Source organism: Papaver somniferum, chromosome 2, assembly GCF_003573695.1.
Source record: "Papaver somniferum cultivar HN1 chromosome 2, ASM357369v1, whole genome shotgun sequence".
Taxonomy (NCBI): Eukaryota; Viridiplantae; Streptophyta; class Magnoliopsida; order Ranunculales; family Papaveraceae; genus Papaver; species Papaver somniferum.
In genome coordinates, this window is record NC_039359.1 from 122,317,659 (window position 1) to 122,336,369 (window position 18,711).

The following is an 18,711-nucleotide window of genomic DNA, read 5'->3' on the forward strand; positions in this document are numbered from 1 at the left end:
ATTCGCCAAATAAAGGGAGAGTACACTACAAATGAACCATCCTTGAAGAAATACAAGAAGCTCGTTGAAGAATTGTCAGCGAAAATCCCAAAGATAAAATGGAGGCACATTTCAAGGAAGGATAACAGACTCACAGACGCTTTTGCTTTCATCTCAAGCATGATGACAAATCCAACTGCGAGATGCATAAAAATACAGACACTTCTGTCACCATCAATCAATAAAGAAGAAGAAGTGAACGAAATGATGATAGAAGGTGGAGAAGAAGAACAAACGAACAATATCGCAGATTGGAGAACAGAACTTCATGCATATTTGGCGAAAGGAGAAACACCAAGAAACAGATTGGAAGCACACAAGTTAAAAAGTCGCGCAACAAATTATGAATTAAGAGATGGGATGCTATACCGAAAATCCTTTAATGGACCATCACTCAGATGTTTGACACGAGAAGAAGGAGAAAAGCTGCTAAAAATGTTACATAGTGGGGATGCTGGCAATCATAGCGGGGGACGATCTTTGGCACATAGAGCAAAAATGCAAGGCTATTACTGTCCATACATGCACGAAGATGCAAAACAAATATCAAGACGTTGCGAAGATTGTCAGCGGCACGGAAAGAAAATACATGCACCTGAAGCACCATTGTCATCTTCAACCAGTGTATGGCGTTTTGGAAAGTGGGGCTTAGATATTGTGGGGCCATTTTTACCAGGATCTGGACAAAGAAGATACTTAATAGTCGCAACAGATTATTTCAAAAAATGGACAGAAGTAAAGGCAGTATAGCATATTCGCGACAAAGATATCTTTACATTCATATTCGAAAATATCATTTGCAGATTCGGAATTCCCACGCAGTTGGTATCTGATAATGGGAAACAGTTTGAAGGACAGAACATAGAAATGTTACTTAATGCATTTAAGATAAAATGTGGAAAGTCTACTCCTCTGTATCCACAAGCTAATGGGCAGGCAGAGGCAACAAACAAAACAATTGCAGATAAAGAATAAATTAGAAGGACATCATAGAGCATGGTGCGAACAAGTACATAATGCAGTATGGGCTTATAACACAACTAGGAGAGAAGCTACTGGAATGTCACCTTTTTGTTTAACATACGGAGTTGAAGCGGTGTTACCAACAGAAGTTGTTATTCCGACGACAAAGAGAGAAGCTTGGGAGAAAAATCTTAGTGCGAGTTTGATCTTAAGCAAACTTGATGAGTTAGAAGAAAAAAGAGAAAGATCTTTACAACATATGGAGAATTATCAGCGAAGATTAGCCTGAGAATATAATAAACGTGTCAAAGTACGCGAATTTCAACCGGGAGATTTAGTTCTGCGAGAGACACCAATATATCAGCGAGAAAATGGTGGAAAGTTAGCGAAAAATGGGATGGACCTTACATCATTAATGAGATAGTTGGGACAGGAGCTTATAAATTAATGGATCCAGAAGGTAGAGATGTTGGTCATAGACTTGACAGACCATGGAACAGATTGTACTTAAAGAGATATTATCCATAAGAATCTTTGACAAGTTATGTATGACGCAACAAAACGATTACGAATAAACATTCAATGAAAAAATAGTTGCAAGATTATTCATATCAAAACAAGATCATGATGTGCGAAACTTTCGCAGAGATAATCATAGAACAATGACATAAAAGAAATGGGAGAACCTTTATGGCGTACACCCTAGTTCGCGAATAAAATTTCGCAAGAGGCAAATGTAAGACCTAAAGTACGTTATATAAGGGGGTACCTGTTGCATGACTACACCGCCCCTGGAACCTGAGTCATGGAGATTTGGGGTCAATAAACCCATCCGGGAGAGGCACCTTGGATTCTCAGCTTAAGCATATGACTTAGGTTGGGCGACTGAGGTAATAAGGACTCTCCTAAGGAGTGCAGAATCTGATCAAGGCGCCGAGGTACACGGTTGAGTCAAGAGTGTCAGGGGCGTCTGGAGCGTACCTTGCCATTCTTGACAAGTCTTGGCTTATACTGCACTCGGCCCGAAGAAAACCCCACTTAGGGTGCAGTCTCGTAACCATAAGCCCTATAGGCAAAAGGGATAAGAGTCTGCGAAAACAACTGGTTGTTGTTAAGACCGGATGGGAGGAGCCAACCTTATATGGTATAGGTACGTCTCCTTGAAGGGGCAACTAGGGGGAAGATAAGGGCGACACCCTCCATTAGGGAGTTGATAAGTGTCTTAAGACGCAAATGTCATGAGGCTTTTTACTCGCAAGGGTATTAAGACTTGTCATATTTGTGCGACAATCCTGAAGAGGCAATAATACAAAACAGAGAGACAGGATGAGATCAATGGGTTTTCGCATGAAAGTGCAAAGACGTCCTGCGATTTCGTCGCACGACGACAATGTCATGGGGATTTATTTTCGTAAGAATATTTAGGCCTGTCATATTGTCGCAACAATCCTGAAGAGGCAATAATACAAAAGAAAAAGTTAAGGAAATATGAATGGGTTTTTACATGAAAATGCAAGGACGTCCTGCGATTTTGTCGCCATGACAAGAGGTGGCTTAATAAGACCTTTAATTAGGAAGGCAAATAAGACCACATGACAAAACAAAATATTTATAAGTATTCATAACAGATCATTTCTCGCAAGAAAGATAATGAGAGGCAAGTATGGGAATCAGTAAACAAGAGGCATTATCTTTCTCGCCATCAAAATACTAAAAGAGAAAATTAATTCCAAAGTTGGTTGAAGAATATTATTCGCAAGAAATAATAAAGATGAAACAGTTCAAGAAGATATAACTAGATAAGAAGCTCATGCTTCAGTATTAATTCCAGTAGAAGGAGACAATGGACGCTCTTTGCCAATGTTCTCATTATCGCCAGCCTTTTCTTCATTTCGATTCTGATCTTCACCAACAATAATTTCTTTGAGAGGGACTTCTTTTTCGCTGCCATCTTGATTATCGCCAGCAATTACTTCTTTAGAAGGGATTTATTTTTCGCTTCCATCATGATTAGCACCAGCAGTTGCTTCCTTAGAAGGGATCTCTTCTTCATCTTACAAAAGACTATTCTCTCCACCACTTTCATAATCATAATCACTATCAGCAGGACGAGGAATTTCATCATCATCTACTTCCAAAGGTTCGATTGATGTAGGAGGAAGAGATTTGGACAATAAAATATCATTCACAAGAACTTCAGCCCGGAGATAAACTTGACGAAGAAGTGCTCTCTGATGATTCCTATCTTGAATATCCTTAAAGTAAGCAAGATAATCAAGTCTTCTTTCTGCTCGGTCGCGAGAACCAGTAAGGACAGAGACGAGTAGTGCATTTTCTTTGCGAATTTTGGCATATTTAGCCTCCAAAACAGAAATGGAGGAATGAAGATTTTTCTCAGACTCTGCGAAAAGTAGAATACAAAATTTCAGTAAGATGAAGAACTCAAAAAGATATGACAAAGAAAAGATAGTTAAGGAAGTCAAACTGTTATGACTACCTTCCTTTTGCGAAATAAGGTGTTGAATCAAGGTCAAACAAATATTCTCACAACGGTCCATCGCATCATCAAATTTATCTCCAACTAAACCTTTAAGTCGAGACTAAAGATTTTTCTCTTTAGAAATAAGAAAGGCATTTTTCTTTGCAAGTGAAGAATAAGATTCTTCTAATTTGGAATATTGTTCTTTAAGTTGGTTTGCCTTTACACTTAAAGTTATTCTACCTTGAATGAGTGTATCTCTTTCAACGATAGATGACTCTGTTACTTCTTTAAGTTCATTTCTCAAAGAGCGAAGAGATTTTTCTTGGTCATCACATACTTTCTGAAGGATGCTAAGTTGTTGCGAAGATATCGCCATCTTGTTTAAACAAGTTCGCTTCTCTTGAGATAGAGTTTTATTCTCATCTGATAAAGTTTCCATCTCTTAGCTTTAGTTAAAGAATAAGAGAGGCGAGATATTTCATTACTTAATAAATTTTGCCTCTGAACTAATTGGGCATTTTCATTGGTAAGACTATTTATATGATCAACAGAGTATGAATAGAGGTTATCTAATTGGTTATATTGATCCGTCAAAATCTCTTTATCAACACGGGCTTCTTCAACAGCAGATTCAAATTGATATCTCTCCATTATTCGTTTCTGGTTTAAGGCTTAACATGTGAAAAAGGGATTTCAAGGACAATTAAATATGGAAAGGATAAAATCATTAGAAAGGCAAATTGAAGACACAGATAAGGAAATCATACCTCTCAGTTCATCATTCTTCTTGCGAAGATTGTCGCGATCCAGCGAAACATTCTGGAGCTTTTGATTTTCGAAACGAAGAGCATTACACTCTAAAGTCATCATTTGGAGATTCTTATTCAAGGTTTCAACCTCTTTTTCCAAAGCTGTTTGCGAAGCAGCTCTGTCAGAGCCAAAATACTTACTCAGAATTTCGCAAACACCAGACTTGACAGAATCAATGGGAGACTTCTTAACATCATCCAGGACCTCAGACAAAACTTTGAAAGCAATATTTATTCCTTCCACAGTTTCTTTCGAAAAAGAAAGAGGCTCAGGTAGAGAACTGGCAATGATAGAAGGTTGGGAAACATTATCAATAGGAGGAGAAGAAGTTTCATTCACAGAAGGATTAATAAGGGGAGTTTCGATCATTGAAAGGTCAGTTGAAGGGATAAATCTGAGACAACCTTTTCGCAAATTGGAGATAATGGTTTAACTTGCGAAGATGTCGCAGGAGATTTTGAAGGGATAAGTAAGTGAAATGGAACAAAGGTTTCAACGGTTTTGAGGTGGAGAGATTTCTTGAGAGGTTTGTTGGCATCCTTACCACCATGCGAATCACAATCCAGATAAGAAACATAGGTAACAATATTGTTATTAGAAAAGAATAATGTTTCTTACTACCTTATGATCCGCAGACTTTCTTTTGTTTACAGCAACCATATGATGCGATTTGGGAATATTAGGGTTCTGAACCATAAATTTGGTGTTAGAGGCGTTTTTGCTGAAATAATAACAGTATGGGAATCACATAAACAACATCAAATAAGGCAGTAAGCAAGATCAATTTCAGCAAAACCCATAAGAAATAAAAAAAGAAAACTAACCTCGATGAATCCATGGAAAACACCGGCAGGAAGATTAACTCGTAAAAATTAAAAAGGAAGAAAGTTACGAACAGTGAAGATCTACAGAGGGAACAATATGGAGATGAAGAAGAAATTAAAAAGATTGAAAGAAGAAGAAAGAAGAAAGAAAAAAAGTTGCAATTGCGGAATTTGCAGAAGAACAATGAAGTTGCAGGGATGATGAAGAGAAAGTAAAAAAAATAAAAGGATTAGAAGAATATATATAGAAAAAGTTTCCCAAGAAGGTAACCACATTTAATGTGAAGAGAAAACGTGAACGGTTAAGAAATAACGGTTGCAAAGACGTGTCAAAAAATAAACGGAAGGAAAGATACGTGTAAAAGATTCATCATAGAAGAATGTGAGAAGATGAGTAGCTGCGGCATTTCTCATATCATTCTCTCCTTTGCAGAGAAGACATGAGAAGAGGCAAGATGTAGGATCAGAATCTCACAACAACAGTATGAATGCGAAACTATTAACAACATATTGCGAAAGCGTCGCAGAATGATCTCAGAAACGACATAACAGATAATGTCATCTTCAAATTAAGAAAGGTATGACGATTTTGCGAAAATTAGAAGACTTGCGAAATCAACATTTGTAAGCTCGCGAAAGTGCCGCAAGACAAATCCGAAAATAAAGGATGGATTAACTGTCATCCACTATGAAAAACTCTATATAAAGAGCCGATCAGCTGTAAGGAATGGGGAGATCTTTTTAGAGAGAGGAATAAAAAACAATTAGGAGAGAGAAAATCAAGAGTGGTTGTTGTTCTTAATCCCTTTATCTTTTCTTGTAAGATTGTTCAAAGCTTCATCAATAAAATTAAGATTGTTAATCCAAAAATGAGTTGAGTGTTAATGAAATCTTGTGAGGAGTGTAGTGTAGGATTTCCTGCAACTACATCTGCATATGGCCAGAGTCCGAACTGGTAATCTAATGAGAATGTCATTGATAATTAACTCCTCACGAAGATATGGTCTTACTTTTTCCTTCTTCCTCGTCTCGTTCTGCTCTTTACCGTAGATGGTTAATCTTTTCCCACTTCTCAAAATCATCACGGCGAAGTAAAAAAAAAAAGAAAGTGAAATTTAATATCACTGCGTAAAACAATCTTAGGATAGGAGGGAGATTGGATCAAGTTTTTTTTTTGTTTTTGGCCGAATCAATGGAAATCTAATTGGTACTTTGTAGCCTTAAAACAGCAAGGAATAAGGATTCTCATGGGATTACTAATTCTCAAGGTTCTTATTAATTTCTTTTCCTTGCATAGTTCCAATCCGGCAATCCTATCGCGTTTTCCTTTTTCAATGAAGTTTCAAGTTTCCTAATTAGTATATGCTGTAAAAAAACGCGACCGCCACGCGATAGGCTCGCGGAGAGGGCATGGCCGCATAGGCACTTGTCGAGAAAGACCACTAAGGTAAGGACCACTAACCAACTACTGTACCTTTTACTATTCCTAATTTAAAACCGTGACCAACATGCTTCTTCTATAAATACCCTCGTTCTTCTTCCAAAAAAATCCATCGGACTTCTGAATTCTCCACATCTCCATTCCAATCCATGGCATCACCACTTCCTTATTCATCTTCTTCTGTTAATGCTTTTGATGAAAACCAACCATCAGGAACAAGATATAGATTTTAGAGACGAGTTCTTGATGAAAACCAACCATCAGGAACAAGATATAGATTCAAGAGACGAGTTCTTGATGAAAACCTACCAGAAATCAAACATTTAAAATTCCCGAGACAAGTTCAAGAATTTGGGAAATATGCAGTTGATCAATATAATTTGAAATTCAAGAAAGGAGAAGAAGGAACTCTGGTATTCAAACAAGTTGTGGAACCTCAGAGACAAGATGTTGCAGGGACTAATTACTTTTTGAAGGTTTTTGCGATTCAGAATGGAAAACCTAAGAGTGTTTGGATTTAATTGGGTGCGTTGGATTTTCTTTTTTTTCTTTTATTAGTGTAAGGGGATTTTACAGAAATTTCCCACTTTTTGGCCTAAGCTTGGCAACACAATGACATGGAATCCAGAATTCTGTCAGCAGTGTCGAATAACAACTTGACATTCAAGATACTGTTTTTGTTTTTGAAGATAAGCAAACCATATAATAAACCATATATTTTAAAAACACCCATCAACTCGTCATCATTGTTCCTTCAGATTCAAAGCATTGAGGATTTGAACTGTTGGAAGTATAATTCAGACCAGTAGAGTTTTCGAATGATAAAGTTCTACGCATTCAGAATAAATAAGCTCCTTAACTAACACAGGACTTTCTCCTATCATTTTAAACAAAAATGTTAACAGAAAGAACAGGAATCAAGACTATGTCCTCAACATAAAACTGCCACTCACCATAAAACTGCAACAGCAAACAATAATATTTATAGAGATATGCATTTTGTCTGTAGCTCAAATTTTAAGACATGTAACTTCAGTTTTTACGGTTTCTCTTTACTTCTACTTGGTCTGCTTGTATAGAATAGATGCCAGGCCACCCCTACCACCACGAATGGTTGGTTCTTGGTTTTTGCGAAAAAGAGATGCAAGACCATCTCGCCAATTATAGATCAATGATGTTCCTTGCTTGGTAGTGGTCACCTCTGAGGATCTGAAATTTTATAACACCCGATAAGTAGTGCCTATACTTCAATCAAACACTTTATAGTGCAGTGTATAAGTAGACTGTCTCCATCACTAACTTAAAAAAAAAAATGCAAACTCATTTATCAAAAGATCAGCCATGTAACATATGCACATGAGGCTTGATAACAAGGCTTATTACCGCTACTAGCTTGGTTTTATTAATAATTTTTCAGATACCATTGCTAGGCATAAGGAAGACATACATTATCAAAGGCAAGTAGGCACTCGCATATTTTCCCAAGCACCCTTGCATCACTATAACTTCTTAGGGAAAGGTGAGAGCGGTTATTCGCTCCAAGGTGCTAAAATTGGGTGCCCTGAGGAACTTTGGGGACCCTAAAATGCGACCCGATGCAAAGTAAAAGTTGTTTTCTTTTCTTGCTTGTTTTCATTTAATAAATGGTTGTTTATCTCACTCATGTTCATATATAGAAATTAATAACAGACATAATAGTATGTGCAGATTTACGTGAAACTCTTCACTACCCCCCTATGTTTATGTGTAAGGCGATGCCTTTGGCAAGCGTATTCGCCAATTTGTGGGGGATCTAGCTTGGCGCCACATAGTGACATAGGGGGCGGTTTTACTCTATAAAATAAGAAGTGAGCTTTGAAATGGTTGACCTTCTATAATGATTGACTATGCTATAGTTATATACATACAGGTGCTGACAGATTTATATTCATTATTCACGTGTAAGATTAAATTGCCATTTGAAATCATTCCACTGAATTTGCTAACTAATGATTTAAAACGACAATTCAACTGAGATGTTAACAATGAATATAAAATTATCATTCACGGTGATTGGCTATGTTACAGTAATATACATTCAGGTGCTGATTCGAAGATTCCAAACTCAAGTTTATGGATGCATATTTAACTACTGTGATATTATTAAGCATGACACTACTGAGAAAGTGAAACTAAGTTATAGCTGAAAGCAAGAGTCAAAGAACACATGAGTACAAAGAAACACATACATTGGAGGCAATGCACCATCATATGCAAAAGTTGACAAGCCTTGACGCTGCTTGTGCTTGGGATTGGCTGTGCATAAGACAAAGACTTTACCCCTACGCTTCACCGTTCTACAAAACTCACACATCTTCTTTACTGATGATCTGACCTTCATGTCTATATAAACATTAAACATCGAATAAGATAAACTATCAGCACACATAGAGAAGAAATAAACACTTTATATGCAAGATTTAACTAATTTGATCCTCATATAATAACAACACAATTTACGATAGATCTAAATTCCTTAATACTTTTATTTATGTCATTCTTCGTAGTTTCTGAAATTCTTCATTAATCTAGCATTCTAGCATCCTAATCCTGAAACCACTCCCTAGTTGATTGCCCTCAAACATAACAAATCAAATTAGGTTCGTCCTGTACTTCCAAAATTGAAGAAAAACACTCATAAACAGCATCTTTACACCAATACATCATCCGTAAACCATCCAAATAGGTTTCTTATTTTCATCAAACACCTTGCCCAATCAAAAAAAACATTTACTCTAAATTTTCTTGAAGGATTTCACTTTCAGCCTATTCTTTTTTTTTTCTGAGTATTTAACAGGATTAGATACACTAATATCATTTATACTGAACGTATGCCTAATAATCATACTTTCCAATGAACTACAACATAAAACCCTAAAATTCTTAGTATAAACAAAAGCAATAAATCTGAATTAAAACCCTAAAAATCATAACAAACAATCTGTTCATAACCTAATAAGCTCAGATAGTGAACTCACGATAATCATAGATTACAGAAAACAATACCTGTTGAGTATTCGTCTCTCAAAGTCTGATACTCCTCTCAGTTTTTCGCCGCGACGTTCTTTAAAAATGACAACGATCCCGAACCCTGTATTTTTATTTGTTCTTCTCACATTTTCAGAACCCAAATAGTCAAAACCGGACCATATCCTTCTTGTTTTCGGAACCGACAGTTAGTACTGTATCCGAATAACTGTCGGTTGTTTATATCCGACAAGGTTTTCTTCAACTCGTGTTCACTATTAAGCCCTAAAACTCAAAAAAGGAAAGGCTACCCTATTCTAAAACCCTTTGAAAGCTTGAAGCTCCTTGATATCCAAACAAAAACCCTAATTTTCTTCTCCAACTTCTTCTTCTTCAATTTTCCAGAATGATTGCTTTAGGATTCGAAGGCTCTGCGAACAAAATCGGAGTTGGAATCGTCACTTTAGATGGAACAATTTTATCAAACCCTCGTCACACATACATAACACCACCAGGTCAAGGTTTTCTACCAAGAGAAACAGCTCAACATCATCTTCAACACATAATCCCACTCATAAAAGAAGCATTAAAATCTGCAAATATAACTTCAATTGATTCAATTGATTGTCTATGTTATACTAAAGGTCCTGGTATGGGTGCTCCGCTTCAAGTTTCAGCAATTGTTGTTCGCATGCTTTCTTTGTTATGGAAGAAACCTATTGTTGCTGTTAATCATTGTGTTGCTCATATTGAAATGGGTAGAATTGTTACTGGTGCTGTTGACCCTGTTGTTTTGTATGTTAGTGGTGGTAATACTCAAGTTATTGCTTATAGTGAAGGGAAATATCGGATTTTCGGTGAGACGATTGATATCGCTGTTGGGAATTGTTTGGATCGGTTTGCTAGGGTCTTGACATTGTCTAATGATCCTAGTCCTGGTTACAATATCGAACAGGTATGTATTTTGTTTAGCAATTTTAAGTGTTCGAGGAGTCTGAATTATAAGTGCAGTGATTATACAATGAATTTATCCCTAATTGGGATTTCGAAAGCTATAGTGAACTATCTTGTTTGAGTTATAGCAAGCACTTAGAGGGTTTCTTGAAAACTTTGGATGAGAATGTTGGAATTGATACAACTGGTCCATCTTGCTTCTCTGCAACATTAAATTTTCTAAAAAGTTTTGAACGTCCAGTTTATATTGGTTTTCTTAAAAGGAAGGACATGTTGTCATAACCATACTTTAGACCTTGTACTTAAGCTATAACTGCTGTTTCTTAAATACGAAGATTTCTTTATCTTGTTTAACAATTTAAGTGTTTGAGGAGTTTATGCGAAGTGTACAATGAATATATGCCTAACTGGGATCTGGAGAACTATAATGCACTGTTATGTCTGACTTATAGCAAGCTTTTAGACGGTTTCTTGAAAACTTTGGATGGTAACAGTGAAATTGATGCAACTGAGTTGTGTTTAGTAATTGCAAACTATGGTCCATCTTACTTCCCTGCACCATCAGACCATGAAACTTTCCAAAAAAATTTGGATGTAAGTTCTCTATTTATTGATATTCATAAAAGTCAATACATTTTGTCAAACTATACTTTAGACCCTATATTTACGCTATAACGTCAAATCGATGTGGCCTTCATAATAAAGAAATTCGTCGTTGTCATGTCTCATTAAGTCATTGTGCTTTATTGTCTTTTCCAGCTTGCGAAGAAAGGAGGGCAGTTTATAGACATACCATATGCTGTCAAGGGAATGGATGTTTCCTTCAGTGGACTTTTAAGCTATATTGAGGCTACTGCTGTGGAGAAGCTAAAAAATAATGAATGCACCCCTGCAGATTTGTGTTATTCATTGCAGGTTAGTTGTAACTTGTAAAAAGAAAACAACAACTTCCTCCTCTTACTCATGACAGATGTTTTATGTCATGTAGCATACACTGCAAGCGAATCTACATTCTTACTATTAATTTGTTATTCAACATGGTAGAGTACATGTTATTACACGGTTACACCCTGTATGATAAAAGCAAAAATATTTTGTGACAGGAAACGGTGTTTGCGATGCTTGTGGAGATCACAGAACGTGCTATGGCACATTGTGACAAAAAAGATGTTCTTATTGTTGGGGGTGTCGGGTGCAATGTACGGTTGCAAGAGATGATGAAAATAATGTGCTCTGAAAGGGGTGGAAGGTTGTTTGCCACAGATGATAGGTATTGTGTTGACAATGGGGCTATGATTGCATATACTGGACTCCTCGCATATGCACATGGCACGGTAACCCCACTAGAGGATTCTACATTCACTCAAAGATTTAGAACTGATGAAGTGGATGCTGTATGGAGAAAGAAGAATGAACAAGATACTAATGGTCAGTGAATTTTGAGCTGCAATTTCTGGAATCTACATTTACATTCCCTTTCGTTAATTTCAAATTTATGTGGATGCTTTAAATATCATCATTCTCATCGTACTTATGGTCAGTCGCTATGGTTTAGGTGTTTAGGATTTGGTTATCATGTGTCCTAGAAGCGGATAGGGGCAGCAGATTTTCTTTCGTGCAATATCATTATTGCTTTGTCTCCGAGGATTTTTCACCATAATCTGTAGTTAACCTTTTAGTTGTATGGTTCGTACATGCCGTCTAATCTATATAGTTACTCCATATTGTTTAAGCCTACAAATTTGTACATATTGTAATGGATTTTTGTTTGGAGTCTTCATTTTCCTCAAACACAAAATATTAGAAATTATGCCCCTCAAGCATTCTTTTTTTGTCTTTCGGTTCAACTCTTCCATTTCCTAGTGAATAACACAAAGAAGAAAGCTACTGATTGGTGGACAGGTGATCATCATGGCCTCTTTGGCTCCCCATCTTCCCCCAACCCAACCCCAACCTCATTTTGGTGTCACAGCTGAACTGCATGTATGAAATCGTATTCTTGTTGATAGCATGTCTCATTTTGCCATTCTCAAGTTTAGGTCAGTTGAATGTGTCGTTGACCAGTGAAAATTATTTCTTTCCTATGGAAAGTTAGCTTACATAAATAAAAGACCTGGTTTGGGGTGATGGTGTAAACTCCCTTCTTTTTCTTTCTCTACTTATTTGATAAAAAAAAAAAATCCTTCTTTTTTCTTTAAGGCTTCATTGTTAGTTTTTAAATGATATAAGCTGGGAGAAATAAGAAGTAAATACATTTTACTTGTGTGATATGGTTCCTTAGGTAGCAAGATAGGTTTTAACTTTTAAGGCTCAAATTCTCTTGTTCTGGTGTCAAATCGAGTTTCTGAGTATTGCCATTGCCAATATTGCCCTAGTTTACTTATTTTTCTTAATATGGTCTACCATTTCCTTACAGTTACTCCTTTGTTTTGTAGGGAATCCCTTGATGTAAAGTACATGGTTAATTGATGTCGTAATTCAAGTAACATCAGAGTCAGACTAAGCAATATCTTTGGCATGCTTGTGAGTTGTAATTTGTTTGTCCTTTCAGTTTTTCTTATTGATTTGCTGTCGTTTACACGTTGTTCTGCCAGAAGAAAAAACGAACAATTGCACTGAATAGGACTCGACACTCGGCAGTTGGTCACTTTTCTAGAAAGTTGAAACATAAAACACTAACTTTTTGGATAGAAAAGCCAATTTTAGGTAGAATTTCCTTACTATTACTACTTGGTTTTGTAGGGAATCCCTTGTTGTAAAATACTTGATGTTGCAATGCAAGTAACATCAGACTAAGCAGTATCTTTGGCATGCTTGTGAGTTGTAATTTGTTTGTCCTTTCAGTTGTTCTTATTGACTTGTTGTTCCTTACACGTTATGTTGTTCCAGAAGAAAAAATGAACTAGTGCATTGAATAGGAGTTGACACTTGGCAGTGGGTCACTTTCTATAAACTTGAAACATAAAACACCAACGTTATAGATAGAACAAGCCATTATTAGATAGAACTGTTTGTTTTGATGTTGTGACCCATTCAACCAGTTTTTCAGCTGACAACTCTAAAATAAGCACCTCCAACACATTGTTGGTTTGCTTAGCGTAACCTGTAACCACACAAGTGTGAATCACTCAGCGACTAAAACTTAACTCCTATCATTTTGGAATCATCATATCTCTATCGAATAATTGATGGAGAATTACTCGATCAATAATATGGCATGTTGTCACCTGCACGCTGCTGATGCAACTGGTGTTAGTTTCTGGGAAGAATGCTGATAAACTAGAATGCCTGATTTCCATTGTCATACATTTTCCCAGGGATATAGTTTGATAGTAATCTTAGCTCATTTTGGTTTTGTAGTCTTATGGAGCTGTTTAATTTATTCAGCTGAATATTGTCAAGTCAAGAGTTCAGTTTGCAGTAGAGTTACTGAAAGGGTAATAGCTGATCCTTCGCTATGAAAAAGAACTAATGAGTGTGTTTCATTTGTATGCCATTCCTTGCCTATCTTTATTTTTCTGGGCTGAGCACTCTCTTCAAAAACATATCCTACTGACTGTCTGACATGAACACACAGTCATAATACAAGACCCTCTTCCTAGACAAATGTTCGAGTTTGATAGTTACTACTAGGCTTCGTTCTGGCAGGTCAGAGCAGGTCAATTCAAGTCCAGCCGCACATATTTTGTATCATCTGGGAACTGGACGGTCACAAAATTTGGAATCTCTGGACCAACATAGTTTAGTACCGAAATCCAAAGTAGCCTATTGAATTGATAGGTTTAACATCTTGTGATATGTCTGATCAAGTTTAGTGGGTTATATCATGTAGGTTACCCGGAAACTTCCTCTTAATTCTTTTGTTTGCTTTCTTCCTTAGTTTATCATAAATTTTTCGCTTCGTACATCTCCATGAGAGTGCCAAAATTAAGAATCCAAGTGGTTGAAAAAGTTTGGTTTGGCTTGAAAGTGATGTGTTGTTCTTAGTTCAGGAAACATCCAATAGGGATAGCATTTTACGTCTGCAATCCTGGATATGGGAGATGAGTCTGCTTGTATACTAATGTATCTTGAAAACGACTTCTTGTTTACCGTTATAGTCTATGCATACCTCTAAGTTTGCACTCTCAAGAGAGAACTTCAGTATGTACATCATCTATATACGGGCAAGTTGCAAAGATTAGAGAAATCCTTATCTCTAACTCGATCCACTGTTTTTCTTTCTTATTCATTTATTGTAACTTGCCCTACCTCAGTTGTATCATGTCATAAAAAACTTCAGTACAGTATATCTCCTGCAATATTTAATAATGTGGATTGTATTATCTGTTTTTGCAAGTGTGCATACCTACATCATCCTAACGTGAAACTATTGATCCTTCATAACAAAACAGTGCTGTGAAAACTAGGCTTCCAGACTCAGGTGAGCTATCGATGGACTGGTAGGACAGAGTCATGATAAGTTTGGAATCCAAAATGCAGGTTGATTTAATACTCCCTCTGTTTCAAAAACAAAAATGATACTTTCACTTTTCTTGAAATCGAAGTAATATCATTTTTCCTTTTAGATATACAGTTCTCTCTAAAAAAAAACTTTGCTAACTAAAAGTAAAACAAAGAAATGACAGTGAAAGAGAAAACAATAAAAAAACTCGTCCCTTTTTTGAACTTTTATGAGTAGCATCAGAGCGTCCACAGTGCTGCGAGCATAACTAAAGACCAAAGACTAAAAAAAAAGATCAAATTTAGGTTTAGTCCGTCCTGTGGCGTAGCGGGTGACGAATAAATTTGATCGCGCGTTGATATAAAGTCCGCTTCATCGTCCAGCGTAGATAAAGATAACGCCTGGCATGGGCGTTGATAAAGATAACGCCTGGCATGGGGCATTGATAAAGATAACGCCTGGTATGGGGCGTTGATAAAGATAACGCCTGTATGGGGCGTGAACTATAGCAACGCCTGGTGTGTGGGAAGGAGATTATACGTTCGCCCGGGTTCAAAAAAAAAAAAAATGGGGCGTTGATAAAGACAACGCGCCAAGCAAAGTTTTCAAAACTTTGTGAAGGTGGGATCATGACTATATCAACGCATGGGTGTCCGGCGTTAACTTTACGTACGCCCCATCCAGGCGGACATTATACCAACGCCCCATCCAGGCGGACATTATACCAACGCCCTGCATCAGGCGTTAACTTTACGAACGCGCGGCTACAGGCGGACATTATACCAACGCCCGTCGGGTAGGCGGACATTATATAAACGCCCGACTATATTTGGATTTGGTCTTAATCGCCGACCAAATTTGGTCCGAGTTTTACTCTTTGATCAAATTTTGATCGATGGTCCGTCCCACTACGCCAGCCCACTCGACACCAAATTTGGGTTTAGTCGTCCACTGCAATTGCTCTCATGAATCATGATTTCTTAAATTCTAAACATATCATATACAAAGAGAAAAGGTAGGTTTCACCTTCAATCAAGTCTCCCATTGGAGAATTAGGCATAAAGCTAAATCAGAAAAAGGTTAAAGCTTTTGATTTGGGGTAAACATTTATCCACATTTTGCTCCTTGCTTTTACTGTGGTGCACATTCTGCTCTCCTATCTGATTTTAGGATATGCATTTTTCCGCTTAATTGTTTCGGCTGTATATTTATATTGACATAGATAACAGCCAAACACAAGATAACAGCCGATTATTAACATGGATAGTAATAAACAATAATAAACAGCAGTTGATTATCCAACTTTATCAGATTAGCATACGCACTCACGATCTAAACTATTTTTTTTCTTTTCAAATTTCAAATAAAGTGCCTTGTAGATTGCATTGTATTTGTGTGATCATCTATAGTATATGCAGTACCATTTGTCGAAGTCTTCCATACAAGAATATTCCAGAGTCATTGTTATTGCACTCAAGGAATATTCTGTAATATTTCTAAAATTAATATAAAGTCATCCTACTTTCCAGTCTCCATTGATAATTCAAAGTCATACAGGATTTACATTGTTATCAGCAATTCTGTCTTCTTCTTTTTTGTGATTGGCCTGGCCCTTCAATGGAGTCATCAGCCATGGACTAAAAGCATGCTGAGGTCCTCAGATAGCTAATATTATTATACTGTAGCCAATAAAGGGAGGTAGGTGGTGGTTTACCTAAGAAGGCAAACATAAACAAAGGAGTGATGACACTCTGAATGAACAAATAAACCAGATCTTGCACATGTCATGTTTTGTTTTGATGCGACAAATTGATTTGCAAATAGGGTGAGCATCGTGAAATTATGTGTCATCATGTTGCTCCAATTTGTTCATTACTTAACAAACCAACATGTTCCTTTGTTTTATCATTTTCTTATCACACTGTACTTTAGACATTTTCAGACATGATCAGATAGCTCTGTTGAAGGTTCGGTATTGGACCTTTGTTTTTCCAGTGACCGTTACAAAACAGAGATGGTTGTTGACAATTATATAATTAGACAACTAACAACCAGTTCTCCTGTGATGTTTTATTCCGATTCCAAAAAACTGTCATGTTTTTAGTAGTTTGAGAAGTGACTTAAAATGTCAGAGATTTTCTTTTGCTAAAATGTAAAATTTTGATCGGTAAAAAAATTGGAGCTGAAGATTTTGGAACTCAGGTATTATCATCCGGTAACTTTACCACCACACTGCGATGACATCCAACCGGAGATTTTAAGGGTCAAACAGTTGGTGAGATACTTTGAATAAAGTTCACCGTGGAAAGTTTGACAAGATGCACGATTCGACCAATGACTAAAGATTCAATTTTCTCAACCAATTAACTGTCAACAGAAACTCAGTATTTGAGTTGTCTAATTCAATGAACAAATGAATTTTGTCTGTCAGGACAAAACGTGTAAATATCAAAATATAGGTAGTGAAATGGACTCTAAAAGCAAGTTAAAATTAGTTGATCATAATTAATCCATCTAATCACACCGTAATTTACATCACAAACTATAATTTACAAACTAATTAAATCTAAATTAAAGAAATAAGAGCTTCAGAAAATATATTAGTACACAGACATTTGAGACTACTGGTTCACACCGAGTTAAAATCAGTATGAGCAAGTCATCCGGTGCTCGCGATCTCGTAGAATTCCATTATACAAAGCCAGACGATTTGGAGGAATTCCTCGAACTTTTCCTTGTTGAGATCGACCACAATCTTGATCGTTTTTCTTAAATGATGATGATGATGAAGACTTCTTATGGTCTCTTCTAAAGTCTTTACAGTTTCCAATTGGATCTACTATATCTTCAGCAAAATGAACCCTTTTCTTCATCTTTTTCTCTCTTTTCTTCTTTTCTTCTGTAAAGAAAACATTACACAAATTATTGCAAGCCAAAATGACTAAAATATATTTGCAGTGAACTTACAATTGAATTGGTATTAAGCTAAATTGATGTTTAATTAGCGTACCAGAAGATATACAAGATCGTAGATTCTGTGGGTCATCAGACTTGTTGGGAAATTCGGAGACTGAAAGAGTAAGTTTGGGTGATCGACAAATTGCGAGGATGATAACTGTACCGGAAACTGCCATGGCAGTTGCAAAAGCCACACCATGAGAACTCATTAGGATTGAACCAGACATGGGTAATGAAGATTACAGAAAGAAAATGGGTAACGAAAAAGGAGGAGGAAGAAGAAGAAGAAATGTTGTTGTTTTTGGTGTTTTGGGTTTGTATTTAAATTCTTGTCATTCTATTCTTAATGTACTTTTTTCCTCCTTTACATGTGGGAAAGAGTATTAATGCAAATTTTTATAAATCTAGGCTCTAAATCTAAATACTAATTAATTCGGTCAAAGACTATAGCAAACATAAATTCACTAAATACATTTTTGTTTTTTGTAATTACAAAGTTCGGTATATTCAATATTATTGGAGGAATTCATAAATATATTAAATGATGGAGCAAAAGCATCTGCATTTCTCGCATGATGTCTGCCTCTGTCGTGCCGTACCCAGTGACCACTGAAAAGGAGAAGGGAAGTTTCGTCCCTGACATCATCAGTCTCTCTCTTCTTGTGTGTATTAAAGGAGGAGTCAGTGAAAGATGATGCATTGTCTATTTTATCTTAGCTATCTTGATTCAAGCTTATATTACAGGGGCGCCATGATTTATTAGAGTGGCGGCGTTGTGATAGTAATGTCC

General features: G+C 36.6%; 2 protein-coding genes and 1 long non-coding RNA gene across 4 annotated transcripts; 1 reads left to right on the forward strand and 2 right to left on the reverse strand.

Annotated features, from left to right (window-relative positions):
- Positions 1–7,386: 7,386 nt before the first annotated feature.
- Positions 7,387–9,749, reverse strand: LOC113348994. The gene is made up of 3 exons (XR_003359863.1): positions 9,605–9,749; positions 8,788–8,941; positions 7,387–7,768 (listed from the first exon to the last, which is right to left on the reverse strand). It is a non-coding gene; the product is annotated as an uncharacterized LOC113348994 (long non-coding RNA).
- A 106-nt stretch (positions 9,750–9,855) lies between these two features.
- Positions 9,856–13,362, forward strand: LOC113348993 (probable tRNA N6-adenosine threonylcarbamoyltransferase). The gene is made up of 4 exons (XM_026592914.1): positions 9,856–10,520; positions 11,279–11,434; positions 11,623–11,947; positions 12,955–13,362. The coding sequence occupies exons 1-4, from the start codon at positions 9,972–9,974 to the stop codon at positions 12,969–12,971; spliced, it is 1,047 nt and encodes a 348-aa protein (XP_026448699.1). The 5' UTR covers positions 9,856–9,971; the 3' UTR covers positions 12,972–13,362.
- A 4,061-nt stretch (positions 13,363–17,423) lies between these two features.
- LOC113353881 lies at positions 17,424–18,353 on the reverse strand. 2 transcript variants are annotated; one of them, XM_026597351.1, is made up of 2 exons: positions 17,974–18,353; positions 17,424–17,859 (listed from the first exon to the last, which is right to left on the reverse strand). In XM_026597351.1, exons 1-2 carry the CDS (start codon positions 18,146–18,148, stop codon positions 17,609–17,611), a joined length of 426 nt encoding a protein of 141 aa, XP_026453136.1. In that variant the 5' UTR covers positions 18,149–18,353; the 3' UTR covers positions 17,424–17,608. The 2 variants fall into 2 exon arrangements, with proteins under 2 accessions (XP_026453136.1, XP_026453135.1); XM_026597350.1 differs by having other exon boundaries at positions 17,424–17,862; positions 17,974–18,342.
- Positions 18,354–18,711: the final 358 nt, after the last annotated feature.

What these genes read in the sequence shown, in the direction of transcription:
- LOC113353881 (XM_026597350.1), bottom strand. Translation starts at nt 18,148, where the DNA reads ATGTCTGGTTCAATCCTAATGAGTTCTCATGGTGTGGCTTTTGCAACT. An exon ending in ACGATCTTGTATATCTTCTG is followed by an intron (nt 17,863 to 17,973) that starts GTACGCTAATTA and finishes TTTTCTTTACAG; the next exon opens with AAGAAAAGAAGAAAAGAGAG.
- LOC113348993 (XM_026592914.1), top strand. Translation starts at nt 9,972, where the DNA reads ATGATTGCTTTAGGATTCGAAGGCTCTGCGAACAAAATCGGAGTTGGA. An exon ending in CTGGTTACAATATCGAACAG is followed by an intron (nt 10,521 to 11,278) that starts GTATGTATTTTG and finishes TGTCTTTTCCAG; the next exon opens with CTTGCGAAGAAAGGAGGGCA. An exon ending in ATTTGTGTTATTCATTGCAG is followed by an intron (nt 11,435 to 11,622) that starts GTTAGTTGTAAC and finishes ATTTTGTGACAG; the next exon opens with GAAACGGTGTTTGCGATGCT.